Source organism: Scyliorhinus canicula, chromosome 12 (assembly GCF_902713615.1).
Source record: "Scyliorhinus canicula chromosome 12, sScyCan1.1, whole genome shotgun sequence".
NCBI lineage: Eukaryota > Metazoa > Chordata > Chondrichthyes > Carcharhiniformes > Scyliorhinidae > Scyliorhinus > Scyliorhinus canicula.
Window position 1 is genome coordinate 44,600,628 of NC_052157.1, and position 15,149 is coordinate 44,615,776.

A 15,149-nucleotide genomic window follows, 5' to 3' on the forward strand; every position below is an offset into this window, starting at 1 on the left:
CAACAGTTAGCATATAGCCAGTCCTTACAAGATAATGGCCAGGAAGAGTGCAGAGGAGATTCACCAAGGAGATTCACACCTGATACCAGGGTTCAGGGCTTTTAGTTCCAAGGACCGGCTGGTAGGACTGTTTTCATTAAAAAAGTGCTGAATTGGTATCATGGAATTCCTCAAAGCAATGAAAGGTTTCAATAAAATAAATCTGGAATAAACATTTTCCATTGACCGGTGATTCTGTAACTGATGGTCATAATAGCCAGAGGAATGAAGGTGAGGTGGACGGTTGGGAGAATTATCATGGGGCATTTCATATTCCAACAACACAAGGAGCACAGTGGCAGAAGCAGAATCCATAACTGCTTTTAAAAGGCGGAAGCAATAAATTGGATTATTTTGAGTATTGAGTGCTGAGCTAGGCACAGCATAGTTGAAAACATGATATTGCCTCAGAGTTTCCGTATTTTGTTACAACATAGCTCCGTGTGCCCAACCGGATTCAAAACAATCAGGTTGAAGGATGGGAGAAGCACATGGGAAAAAGTAATTTGGTATCATAAAAGGTCTGTTAAAATAGGAATGTGCATTGACTGCAATCAGATATCTGATTGTACTGTGTGAACATTAGAAAACTCTGGACAGTTAGAACCATAGAATCCCTATAGTGTGGGAGGAGGCCATTTGACCCATCAAGCACTGATCCTCTGAAAGAGCACCCTGCCCAGGCCCACTCCCCTGCTCTATCCCCCTAACCCCACCTAACCTGGTACATCCCTACCTATTAAGGGACAATTTTACCATGGCCAATCCACCTAACCACATCTTTGGACTGTGGGAGGACATCAGATGAAACCACACAGTTAACAACGGCCGGTATTGAACTTGGGTCTCCTCGGCGTTGAGGCAGCAGTGCTCACCGCCACGCCACCAAGTTGTCACACCTTTCCAGCAGAATGGGAGTTGTTAACAAGTTGCATCTTTCACATTGTATAAGTCAAATGCTTGAGCATTATCCGATTAAACTGCCAGTTAGGCTGTCAAAAGACGAGAAAAGATAAAATTAATGGGATGATGTGACGCGAAGCTATAGAGACGACCAAAAATAAATGGGCACATTGAATTTTATGAGAGTAGTTTTACTGGATAATTTATGCTTTGAAACATGGGCTAAAACAAGCAACTTAATAAATACAAAAAGCATTATTTTACTTCAAGACCGACAAGATTTTGCTCCAACATCATGAAGTATGCCTCCTCTCTGATTCAGGGAAATGTGCGTGAGCAAGGCATGAAACAGCAGGAGACAGTGATGACTTAATTTAAACCACAGGAAGTTTTATATTTATGCTAATAAAGTGTGTTATAATGGTTACATAAACAACCATCGCAGACAATTTTCATCTTTGTACGCAACCCCAGATACTGAATTGCTTGTTACAAATGAAATCCGTTGAAAATAAAGTGGAACTTTATGATAATCATCTCTCCTGCCAACCTAAATCATTTGCTTTGGATTATGATAGAATGTAAAATGACGGGGAACCACCCAAATGAATCCATTTGTACACCTTAGAATTCCTTGACAGAGCACAACAGCAATGGTATGTAACAAGCTGCCCAGTCCTTTGGACATTGCTGCGGAGCGAGTTGAAAGGCTCATGTGTGTTCGAAGCAGAAGATTTGATTCACTACCTGCCCAAACCCAAGCCCTCAAACAAGGTAAATGGTTCTGTGTATTTCGAGAATTTAAGTAAAAGTTTGTGAAGGAACAACTGCACTGTGTTACATGGTTTACTCTCTATTTTTGTGCACTTGTCTGGTCAGATTAATTTTAAATTAATTTACATAAAGTGCAAATGTTTCTCCTGCTGGTGATGCACTTCCCTGGCAAAGTGTTGGCACTGTTGTGAAATGTATTTCAGTTTGTCCAGGGTATATTGTCACAGTTGGTGCTCCCATATTCAACATGATCCAAAACCATACTGCTCCTGTGCAGGAACTTACAAGACTGTATGAAGGAGGTTTATGGCCTGTTTAATTTGACTGATATTATGTTTGATTTAGCAACCAGAGGATTGTCTCTCAACCCGAGAGTCAGAAAGAACATAAGAGTATAAGAAATAGGAGCCAGTTCCACCATTCAAGAAGATCATAGTTGATCTTCTGCCTTAGTTATACCTTCTCACACTATCCCATGTCCCTTGATTCCCTTAGCATCTAAGAATCTATCATTCTCTAACTTGAACTTACTTAATGATAGAGCACCCAAAACTCTGGTGGAGAAATCCAAAGGTTTACAAGCCTTTGAAGAAATTTCTCCTCACTCAGTCCAAAATGGCCAACCTCTTAATCTTAGACTGCAACCTCTCATTCTCGACTTCCCAGCTGGGGAAATCATCCTCCCAGCACCTGCCCTGACAAACTTCTTGAGACTTTTATATGTTTCAGTAAGATCACTTCTCAGTCTTCTGCACTCTCAGAAATATAGGATTTGTTTACTCATTATCTCCTCATTGCACAGTTACCTCATCCTGGGTTCCCTCTAAGGCCTGTATACAGTTTCTTAGATAAAGGGACCAGGACCATGTACACTACTCCAGTCGACTTGTGTGAGTGAGTGATCTGCATGGTGATGTTGCTGATTTTATTGGATTTTGGGATATTATATGGCATTACCTGTTGAAATTTAGGTTTGATTTCTTTGAAATCCATTTGGTTCAGAATCATCTAAAACAGGCTTGTCCAATCTTTTCGTGCGAGGGGCCATATTTTCTCACTTGGGCAGAAAAGCATTTAAGGAAAGATGAGGTTTGGCACGACATTAAACAAAAATTTCAATCAAATGTTGAGGAATGAAGAAAAGAAACAACTTGTTGAGCAAAAAAGCAATGCCAGAGCAATAAATTGACAATTTTATAAAGGAGTAATTAATAAAGATGGCATTTAGAGTGTGAGTGTGTCAGATTATGTTTCCGGCTCACTCCCAGTCTCCGGTTGCTCACCCACTCATCTTCACCTCCAGCCACTATGTGAGTGGGTGTGAATGTGTTGATGTGTGGAGGGTGAACCTTGAGACTGGGAGTGAGCCAGATGCGCACATTCCATTTATCTCTCTCTCCCTCACAGACGTACACTCTGACACTTCCTCTCACGCAGTCTCAATCTCATGCGCAATCTTGCAGACACACACTTTTTCTCCTTCATATACACACATGCACAAACACCAGTTCTGTCTTACACACTCATTTCATCTCTCCCACGCAAACTCACTCGGTCTCTCACGCACACATTCCCCCTCCAGCAACCACTCTCCCCATTGGCCAGTCGCTCTTCCCCCTGCTCGGCTGTCTCTCTCTCTCCCCATCCTCCCCCGGCTTAAGGGCCACTTTTTCTCTTTGCTGATTCTTGTAAACATCCCACTCTCTCCAGCAGACTCACTACTGCTGTGGCACTGGTGTCCAGGTCTCAGGCTGAAGGAGTCTGCTCCTGTCAGAAACTGTTTCTTTCCCTTATTTGCTGCTGATAGACAATGAGCTTACAACATTAAACACTGGAGGGAAATGGCCTGTGATTGAATGAGCAGTGCCTCGCAGAATCTTTGACTTCACTTACCTGCATTTTGACCTCCAGGTCCATGGGTTGAATAGAGAGGTGTGGCGGGCCGATAGTGCAGACGGACCACATGTTGGACATACTTGATCTAAAAAAATATTCTGTTACACTAGTACCTGTGTACGTGTCAGAGGATTTAATGTTCCTGGATACAATAGTCGCCACGCCACTGGCTGCAGCATCATTGGGACATGTTTACATTGGGAATTTCCATTATTTGTTTTTATAAATGTTTTTTATTGGGTTTTTGAACAAAGTATATTTACCGTTATGTACACAGGATAAGAGACATATATATACACATATATAGAAGAGAAGGGCACACCCAAACATACCAAAGAAAAGAAAATAGTAAATAATAAAAAAAAATACAATAAAAAATAAAATAGAATAACTGGTAGGGTATTGTGCACCAGCTCAACAGCAGCAACTCTGTACATCTGGCAAAATTATTTACAATGCATAAGTGGGCGACTGTTGGTGGGGGGGAAGGTTGGGGGGGGGGGCGGGGGGAGGTGAATATACACTTTGGTGCCAGAGAAACAATTACAGTGGGCAATACTCGAATGGGTTTGGTGTTGGTGTTATCGCTTGCTTCTCCTGGACGGATCTCGCTGCCATCTCACGCTCGCCTCCGCTTTTGCTGTTCCTCCTGTCTTTCATCTTTATTCTCCTTATTCCCTGCTCCTGGAGATGCCATGTTCGTTATTGTATCCCGTGCCTTCTCTCCCTCTCGTGCTTTGGCGGATTTCTCCTGACTCTTGGCTACCTGGCTATTTTTCCGCTTGTTCGTTGGCCACAAACAGGTTCCGGAACAATTGCGTGAACGTGGAAGCCGTCGTCTGACCCTCGGATGGCGAATTTGATTTTCTCCATTTGGAGAGATTCCGAGAGATCGGACAGCCAGTCTGCAGCTTTGGGTGGTGCTGCTGACCGCCAGCCAAACAGGATTCTACGGCGGGCGATCAGGGAGGCAAAGGCAAGGGCGTCCGCCCTCCTCCCCAGGAATAGATCTGGCTGGTCCGAAACCCCGAAGACCGCCACTTTCAGGCATGGCTCCACCCTCATCCCCACCACTTTGGACATTGCCTCAAAGAAGGCTGTCCAGTACCTTGCAAGTCTTGGGCAAGACCAAAACATGTGGGCGTGGTTGGCCGGGCCTCCTTGGCACCGTTCACATCTATCCTCCACCTCCGGGAAGAACCTACTCATACAGGTTCATGTTAAGTGGGCTCTATGTACTTCTTTCAGCTGCGTCAGGCTGAGCCTTGCGTACCTGGAGGTGGAGTTGATCCTATGCAGTGCTTCGCTCCAGAGTCCCCACCCTATCTCGATCCCCAGGTCCTCCTCCCATTTCTTTCTTGTTGCGTCAAGTAGTGTCGGCCCTTTCTATCAGTCAGTCATGCATGTCACTACAGTTTCCTTTATCTAGTATGCTTGTGTCCAGTAGTTCTTCCAGTAGTGTCTGTCGTGGCGGTTGTGGGTACGTCCTAGCCTCCTTTCGTAGGAAGTTTTTGAGCTGTAGATACTTTAGCTCGTTACCCCTGGCTAGCTGGAATTTCTCTGTCAGTTTGTCCAGTGTTGCGATCCTGCCGTCCGTGTATAGGTCCCTGACTGTCAGTGTCCCTCGTCCTGCCCCCATCTTTTGAAGGTGGCGTCAGTCAGTGCTGGTGTGAACCTATGGTTGTTGCAGATGGGAGCTTTGTCCGACATTTTGGTCAGGCCAAATTGCTGCCGTAGTTGGTTCCAGGATTGGAGGGTGGCTAGCGCCACCAGGCTGCTGGAGTGTTTTTTGGGTGGGGATGGGAGTGCTGCTGTGGCGAGGGCCCGGAGGGAGGTCCCCGTGCAGGAGGCCTCTTCCGTGCGCACCCACTCGGCTTCTGGCTCCTTGATCCATCCCCTTATTCCCTCGGCCGTCGCCACCTAGTGGTAGAATTGTAGGTTTGGGAGGGCTAGACCCCCCCCCCCCCCCCCCCCCCCCCCCCAGATTTTGTTTTTTTGTAGGACCTTCTTTGGGATCCTAGCATCCCCCCCGCCCCCCATACGAACGCCATGATTAGTTTGTCCAGCGCTTTGAAAAAGGCCTTGGGGATGTAGATTGGAATGGATCTAAGTAGGAAGAGGTACCTGGGCAGTACGTTCATTTTGATCGTCTGGACTCTCCCCGTGAGGAAGAGTGGGAGTGTGTTCCATCTTTGCAGGTACTTTTTTACTTCCTCTGTCAGACTGGTGAGGTTCCATTTGTGGATCCCTTTCCAGTCATGGGCTATTTGGATCCCCAGGTAGCGGAATTTGTGTCGGGCTTGTTTAAACGGCAGCCCTGTTAGTGCTGCCCCCCTACTTGTGGGTGTACTGGGAAGATCTCGCTTTTGCTCATGTTGAGTTTGTAGCCCGAGAAGGCGCCAAACTCTTTCAGGAGCGCAATGATTCCGTCCATGCTGCTCTGTGGGTCTGAAATATAGAGGAGCAGGTCATCTGCATAAGTGAGACTCTGCTCTCTGCCTCCCCTTCGGATCCCCCTCCAGCTTTTTGCTGCTCTGAGCGCAATTGCTAGTGGTTCGATCGCTAGAGCGAACAGCAGTGGCGACTGTGGGCATCCTTGTCTGATGCCCCTGTGTAGCTGGAAGTATCGGGAGTTGGTATTGTTGGTCCATACGCTTGCCATGGCAGTGTTATATAGGAGCTTTACCCAGGAGGTGAACCCTGTTCCAAGCCCGAACCGCTCCAGTAACTCCATGAGGTATTTCCATTCGACTCTTATCGAATGCCTTTCCTGCGTCTAGGGAGACGATCACCTCTGGTGTTCTCTCCCCGGAGGGGGGGTCATTATCACGTTCAGCAGGCGCCTGATGTTTGAGGTAAGCTGTCTACCTTTGACAAAGTCCGTCTGGTGCTCTGCAACCACCTCAGGTACTCAGTGTTCTAGCCTTTTGGCTAGGATTTTGGCATCCGCATTCAGCTGTGAGATGGGTCTGTATGACCCACATTATGACTGAATATGTAGGCATTTTAAATGTTGATTAGAAAGAGTGTTACCACAGGAAGTGAAGTTTGTGGACAGGAAATGTGCATGTGCACAATATTTTAATGTGTTTTGATAATTAAAGGAGCCGGAAAATCTGGATAAGTACTTTCAGAACATAATTGTTGAACAGGAGCTGGAGTTTTAGACTTGCTTGTTCATGGCTCCAATGACATCTAAGTGGCATAAATTACTATTGGGCAAATTTTAAGGAAAAGACCCGACTTGCGTTTATGTAGCAACCTTCATGACCATAGGACGTCCAAGAACGTTTTACAGTCAATACAGTATTTTAGAAGTATAGTTACCGTTTAATGTAGGAAACATAGCAGCCAATTTGTGCACAGTATGCACCCTCAAACAGCAGTGTGATAATGACTGGATAAACTGTTTTTGGGCTGTGTTGTTTTTGCATGTCAATTGAGGGATAAATATTGGCCAGGCCACGGGATAACTCCCGTGTTCATTGAAATAGCGCCATAGGAGTTTTTATTATCCGGTCGGGCAGACAGGGGCTTCAGTTTAACACTTCATCCAAAAGTTGGCACTTTCAATAGTGCAACATTCCCTTGTTACTGTTAATGGGATTGTACCTTTAAAACCTGGCTTTGATGCTTCTGAAGTAGCAACTCCTGTACAAATGATATTTGTGAGCTGCCACATCATAACAACTGCCATTGGATGTTGAGGTTTGAAGAATATTGTGGTCCCAATGAAGGAATTGCCGTATGTTCAGCGATTATTATACACTCGCATAGCAAAGATTTTGATACATGTGAACAAGGAAGGTTTGGCTAGTAACATTTATATTTTAAAGTAATATGATGCACTTCTTACATTGGCATGTAGTTCTACAACAATTGCATGCCAGAAAGTACTGGTTTTGTGGTTTATAACAAACTGTATTCATCTGACAACAGAAAAAGAAAATTATAGGAAAGCAGTTCGGAATTTCAGTGGCTGCATTTCAGAAATGTCAAGAACTTGCGTGCCAAATCTTAAGCAAACCTACATGTGTTGAGAGTTTTATTCAGGCTCTACCTTACTCAGTAATGGTTTGTAGATATATTGAGTTTTTAACTTTGCAGCAATAAATTATCCATGCCAATGCAGCAGCAAAATAATTTTCTCAGATTAAGTCAATTTTTTAATGTAAGGTGCAAAATGCTGAATCTTAGGAATTTGCTTGTGTGACGGGTAAACACTGACATGGACTAGTTGCGTTGAACGTCCTGTTTCCGTGTTTAACCTCAAAGTGCAGTGATGGACTAGAGACCTTTCCTGGATTAGTTAGTTAGATAGTAGGGATATAAATGGATACGCACGAGATCAATGATGCCTGTGTCTTAAAAAAGCAAAGAATATGGTAATTGGCGGCGTGGTAACACAGTGGTTAGCACTGTTGCTTCACAGCGGCAGGGTCCTGAGTTTGATTCCTGCTTGGTCACTGTATGGAGTCTGCACGTTCTCCTCATGTCTGCGTGGGATTCCTCCGGGTGCTCTGGTTTCCTCCCACAAGTCCCGAAAGACGTGCTTGTTGGGTGAATTGACATCCTGAATTCTCCCACTGTGTACCCGAACAGGCGCCAGACTGTGGCGACTAGGGGATTTTCACAGTAACTTCATTGCAGTGTTAGTGTAAACCTACTTGTGACAATAATAAAGTTTAAATTAATGGCTGTCTCCATTGTTCCTGATGGTTACTGAAACAGGTAGGAAAACATGAGGCTTAATTTTGCAGTAATAAACTGCTGGTTGACATGATGACTAACCATTGCAGTGACTCCTTTGGATACCTAATACTGTAATAAAGGGTAAGATGAGCTTCCCTACATCTGGTAGTTCAGCACAGATGTTTGTTGTCCCTGAGCATCTTGCATTGGGAACCGCAACTAACTCAGTTTAAGCTTTGCAGTTCCATGAAGTCTAAATAATTTCTGTTCATGCACAGCTGTCCCCTAGAGTGGTCTGTTCAGGCAGCGGGAAGCCTTATGTCAAGCTTGTATTCTCAGTCCGCCATCTGCTGAGGTGGCTAGCATACTATGAAATAGCTGCTAAGACCCATTGCCTATTCTTTGGAGGCCCAAATAATCCACCTGTGACGTATTCTCCTGACATTTCAAAGCTAGTAGTCATTCTGTTCCATGAATTAGTGCTGCATGCAAGCACATAACTTTGTTTATTTGCTGAAATCTGCAGCTTTTTTAATGGAACCCTAACCCCTAATAAGCAAGTACTCTAATCTTTTGAATGACAGGTACATTAGTTATAGTGGGTGGAAAGATTTTGACATCAGTAATGATAGAAATGGCCACTCCTTTTCTCACTTTGTGCCCCTTTTAATACACTTCTCTATTGCGGCTATATATTTTCCACAGAAATGTTATTTTAAAAATGAGCCTAGAGTGAGATTAAGTATTTTGTGTGCATGCTGATCAGTTTAGTTGGCCACAAACAGCTGAAAAGAATTGTTTGTATGAAGTCACTTTAACATAAAGATAAAGCTGAAATGAAAATATGCAGTTGAATGGATTGCTTCCACAGCCAAGTAATTGAAATACGTGCCTATAATTTCAGTAGAGTCTTGAGTAATGAAGTTGCCTAATTTAAAATTTGTTGTGGTGCAGAAATTGTATCGCAATTTGACCAGAGTAAATTGATGAAAATATGAATAAATGTTTGATAAAATAAGCTCTTTGTTTTGCTAAGCAATCGTTCAGTGAGCCTGGTGCAAATTCTGGGATGTAATAAAATGTGGAACATTATTCTGTTCAAAAGTCAACATTCCCATCTTGAGACACAAATTGGTAATTGGACAGCGAGGGATAAACATTCTTCTGTTTTTTATTCATTCCTCCCAAGTAACGGCTTGGTTTCCATTAGCTATTTATGTTAATGTTGGAACAAATATTAGTTGTCTGGTTGACCTTTGATCATGGTACTGAAAGAAAGGAAGATTTGCACTTTGTGTCACGCCTTATCATGTCTCTGGGAAAGGTCACAAGATACTTCACAAAAAATAGCTTTGAAGTGCAGTCACTTTTGATAAGCAGGCAAAGGCCAGTAGCCAGTTCTCTCCCTGCACCTTCCCCAGAATCAGCAATTTTCACTGATTTCATGGAGTCATGAACGTTGACCAGGATGCCTGAGAATTTCTGCTCTCCTTCAAACATGGAATCTTTACCATTTACCTGAAGTGTAGACAGGGCCTTGCTTTAGAAATTGTGTGTGTTTCTTTTTAAGATTTAAAGTTAACTGTAGAATTTGGGAATAGAGTTTAGTTAAACATACACAATAGCTATGTGCAATTCGTCAAAACTCCTTTCAGCATTCACCTTGCCGATGAATCACTTGTGATTTTCTTCAATCTTCCAACTTCATTAATTTGAAGATAAATAAGCTCAGAATTTTAGTTGCATGTCTTGTTTGAGTACTCAATGTATATTTATCTGAATAGCACATATCAAGGTTTTAAAAAAACACAAAGGAACATTACATGACGGTGGTGATGTATTTAAAACATTACTCTTATGGCCACATTATTTTAGTCAGAAATTCAGTCTGTACTTCTTAATCAAGATCAAAACAATGGCTACTTTGACCTCCGAGCACGGATCCTTCTCCTGTGATCACAGGGGCATGCTTTTATGACTATGTGTTCTCAATACAGAGCAAAATAATGCAAATTATGTCCCCCTCATATGTTTACCCATTAAATAAAATGGATGGAAAATCGTACTGAGGCACTTACCTAAATTTCTGATCTATGCATCCATGAGGGTCAGCTATGGCTCAGTGGTAGCACTCTTGTCTCCGAGTCCATAAATGCGTGCTTTTCAGTCCCATTCCAGAATTTTGAGCATATTCTCTCGGCTGTCACTCAAGTGCAACTGTAAGGAAGTTCTCTGCTGTTGAGGTTCCGTCTTTCAGGTGAGATGTTAAATGGAGATTCTGTCTGGACCCTCGGGTAGCTGTTTAAGATGCCACAATGTTATTCGAAGCAAGGTAATTTTTCCTGCTGTCTTGACCATTTTCTCAACCATCTTCACTAAAATAGATTATCTGGCCATGATCCAATTGCTATTTCTAAGACTTTGTTGTGCAAGGTAGTTGGCACGTTTCCTACAGAACAAATGTGAATACACCTCAAAACTACATAATTGGGGAGCTTCCGGTGTGGACTATGGAGTAAGTGGTCACACACAAGGCAGCTCCTGCCCAAGGTTACAGAAAAGAGCTCTTTCTTAATCAATACAGGGTGGAATTTTGATGAAAAGACGTAGGTGAATGTTGGAGGAGTACTTTCCCCCAGGAATGGTATGTCTCTTGGTTACCAGACCCGGCAGAAACAGTGAAAGATTTGGCTGAAGCTGCAACAAAGACAAAAGCCTCTTCCAGCATGCAGGCGGGGGAAGGGCCAGCTTGAAGGCCTCAAGCTGACTTGAGGGCCTTTATTAAAGCTGAATTCTAGCAGCACAGGGAACAACTGTGAAAAGATCTCGCCAAGGCCATTGAAGAAGTGGTGACGAGACTTCCGGTGGTGGCCAAGAAGGAGTAGGTCGCGCATTCAGCAGCTCTCATCTGGAACCGACTCTCGGACCTTTTTCAGGACTTTCCACGGACCTTTTGGAGCAGATTGGTGAAGCGAACACTGCCAAAAGGATTCCCTCTCTGTTGTATGGATAGCTTGAAGAGGAGTGGCCGGATGAAGCGTTTAAATCCCAGCAGACAGAAGCCTGCGGAGCGGGCGCTGAGGCACGGCATGGCGGCCGGTATAGACCAGGGTCCATGGGCGCAGTGGGCACAGGAGCAACAGGAGTTCCTTAGGGGCTGTTTTGCTGATCTTAAAAAGGGCATGCTGGCCCCGATGAAGGCATCAATAGACCAAATGATCGCAACTCAGGCAACACAAGGGAAAGTGATTAAGGAGATGGAGAAAAAGCTATCCGACCATGAGGACGAGGTGGTTGTATTGGCCCTTAAGGTGGAAGCGCAGGATGACCTCCACAAGAAGTGGCAGGAGAGGCTGGAGGACCTAGAAAACAGGTCCAGGAGACAGAACTTGAGAATTGTGGGCCTCCCCGAAGGTGTGGAGGGGTCGGATGCGGGAGCGTTTGTGTCCAGGATGCTGGAGACACTGATAGGGACGGGCGTATTCCCTTGACCCCTGGAGGTGGACGGGGTGCACAGAGCCCTTGCAAGGAAGCCATGGCGAATGAACCGCAGAGGGCCATGGTAGTGAGATTTCATCGCTTCTCGGACAAGGAACTTGTATTGTGGAGGGCAAAAAAAGAACGGAGCAGCAGGTGGGAGAACAGCGTGATACGCATCTACCAGGACCTGGGTGCGGAGCTGGCCAAGAGGAGTGCTGGATTCAACTGGGTAAAGGCGATCCTCTTCAGCAAGGGTGTGAAATTTGGGATGCTGCACCCAGCGAGGCTATGGGTCACGTACAAGGAACGGCATCACTATTTTGAGGCGCCGGACGAGGCGTGGTCATTCGTCAAACAAGAAAAGCTGGACTCGAATTAAAGGACAGTTAAGCTTTGGTGGAATGTGGCAGTGGGGCTGGGTAACACGGTACCGTTTCTAATATAAGGTTGTATGCAGTGTTGGGTGCGTGTAAGGGCTGTGGTGGTGGCTGGAGGGTGCAGTATTTTCGGCAAAGTTGAGATACGGAGGGAGGAGGGGGCCCTGTACTTTGTGTGAATTTTCAGGAAGTTGGAGCCTTGGTTCAACAAGTGTCTCCTCATGGGGCAATGTTAGTGCCTTCTGTTTATTTTTTGTTTCGTATTACTATTTACTCACTGGGGCTGGAGAGGTAGTTTAATTGGTTTATTCACGTGGGGAGAAGGGTCCGGACAATGAAGCGACAGTCTGATCGGCGCCAGTGGCGGGAGCTGCCAGGGTCAGCATGGGTCAGCTGACTCTCGGGAGCGTAGTGGGGGGTGAGCAAGTGCCCAGCTGGTGCTTGGCGGGGGGTTTTGGGACGTGGGGCTGTTGGGGGGAATGCTGTTTTTATTGACAGAGGAGGTATCAATTTTGGGGTACCAATTGAGGGTCGGGGGCAGCGGCTCCTTGTGGGGGCGCTCGAGGAAGCGAAGAGCGTGGGCACGAAGTTGGCCAAGGAAGGGCGATGGCTAGTCGCCAGGAGGTGGTGGGGGGGGGGTTTTAGCCCCGGGGGGGGTTTAGCCCCGTCCAGGCTGATCACGTGGAATGTGAGGGATTTGAATGGGCCAGTCAAAAGAGCGCGCGTGTTCGCGCATCTAAAGGGGTTAAAGGCATACGTAGCAATGCTTCAGGAGGCACATTTAAAGCTCGCAGATCACACGAGATTGAGAAACGGATGGGTAGGCCAGGTGTTCCATTCAGGGCTGGATTCGAAGACCGGTGGTACCAATTCTGATCCGTAAGGGTGTGGCATTCGAGGCTGGGAGAATTGTGGCAGATAAGGGGGGCAGGTAGATAATGGTGAGTGGAAAGTGGGAGGGGTGGTGTTTGGGAACGTCTATGCTTCAAATTGGGATGATGTGGAATTTATGAGACGCATGCTAGGCAAAATCCTGGACTTAGAGTCACACCACCTGATCATGGGGGAAGACTTTAACACACTCATTGACCCCGAGCTGGACCGTTCGAAGTCCAGGACAGGGAAGCGACCAGTAGTGGCTAAGGAACTGAAGGGTTTTATGGGAGGGGGGTGGATCCCTGGAGGTTCGCGCGGCCGAGAGCGAAGGAGTTCCCTTTTTTCTCCCCCATTCATAAGGTTTATTCCCGCATAGACTTCTTTGTCTTGAGCAGGGCGTTAATCCCAAAGGTGGCGGAGACAGAATACTCAGCAATCACAGTCTCGGACCATGCCATGCACTGGGTGGACGTGCGGCTTAGTGAGGAGAGAGGGCAGCGCCTACTCTGGAGGCTGGATGTGGGGCTGCTGGTGGACAAAGAGGTTTGTGGGCGGATAGCAGGAACATCCAGGATTACCTGGAAACAAATGATACGGGTGAGGTAGCAGCGGCAACGGTCTGGGAGGCTCTGAAGGCAGTTGTCGGAGGGGATCACATCTCAATTCGATCCCATAGGGAAAAGAGAAAGCCGAGAGGGAGAGATTGGTGGAGGAGATACTCCGAGTGGACAGGCGATAGGCAGAGGCCCCCGAGGCGGGGCTACTGAGGGAGCGGAGGAGTCTGCAGGCGGAGTTTGAACTGCTGACCACCGGGAAAGCGGTAGCACAGCTGAGGAAGGCAATGGGGGCAGTCTATGAGTATGGGGAGAAAACGAATAGAATGCTAGCACACCAACTGCGAAAGAGGGAGCCGGCCAGGGAAATCGGGGGAGTAAAGAATAAGGAGGGTAACACGGTCTTGGATCCGGGGGGGATGAACAAAGTCTTTAAGGAATTCTATAGTAAACTATACGAGTCGGAGCCCCCGACGGGAGCGGAAGGGATGAGGCAGTTTTTGGACCAGTTGAGGTTTCCAAAGGTGGAAGAGGACCTGGTGGAGGGGCTGGGGGCCGTGATTGAATTGGAGGAGATTGTCAAGGGTACAGAGGGCATGTAATCGGGTAAAGCCCTGGGGCCGGATGGCTACCAGGTAGAATTCTATGAGAAATTTTCAGAAATATTGAGCCCAATCCTGATGAAGACCTTTAATGAGGCCAGAGAGAAAGGAACCCTCCCCCCAACAATGTCACAGGCTTTGATCGCACTCATTCTTAAACGAGGGAAGGCACTGGAACATTGCGGGTCATACAGGCCGATTTCGCTTTTAAACGTGGATGCCAAATTGCCAGCTAAGATTCTGGCCACAACAATTGAGAATTGCGTCCCAGGGGCGATAGAGGAAGACCAGACTGGGTTTGTTAAAGGCAGACAACTTAATACCAAAGTCCGGAGACTATTGAATATTATTATGATGCCCTCAGAGGGAGGGGAGGCGGAGGTGGTAACAGCGATGGACGCAGAGAAATCCTTTGACCGGGTGGAGTGGGAGCACTTCTGGGAAACGCTGGGGAGGTTCGGGTTTGGTGAGGGCTTTATTGGCTGGGTGAAATTGCTGTACCAGGCGCCTGTAGCAAGTGTATGTACAAACCGGCTGAGGTCGGGGTACTTCGAGCTTCACCGGGGAAAAAGGAAGGGATGTCCCCTCTCCCCGTTACTATTTGCCCTAGCTATTGAACCACTAGCTATGGCACGGATGATTTGCTCCTGTACATTTTGGACCCTGTGGAGGGGATGGGGGAGGTTCTGCGGATCCTGAGGGATTTTGGTTGTTTTTCAGGGTACAAACTGAACATGGGAAAGAGCGAGTTGTTTGTGATCGAGGCCAAGGGGCAGGAGGAGAGACTGAAAGAGCTGCCGCTCAGGATGGTAGAGAAAAGTTTTTGTACCTGGGTATACAGGTGGCCAGGAAATGGGATGCCCTGCACAGGCTCAACCTGACCTGGTTGGTGGAGCAAATGGAAGGGGACTTTAAAAGGTGGGACATGCTCCCGCTGTCACTGGCAGGGAGGGTGC

General features: G+C 46.2%; 1 protein-coding gene across 1 annotated transcript in view; it reads left to right on the forward strand.

Moving 5' to 3' along the window:
- Window positions 1–15,149, forward strand: part of efl1 (elongation factor like GTPase 1) — a 405,088-nt gene that overhangs the window by 107,186 nt on the left and 282,753 nt on the right. The window contains exon 11 of the mRNA XM_038813286.1: window positions 1,594–1,716. Coding sequence (XP_038669214.1) covers window positions 1,594–1,716 — 123 coding nt within the window. The remainder of the gene's footprint in view (window positions 1–1,593; window positions 1,717–15,149) is intronic.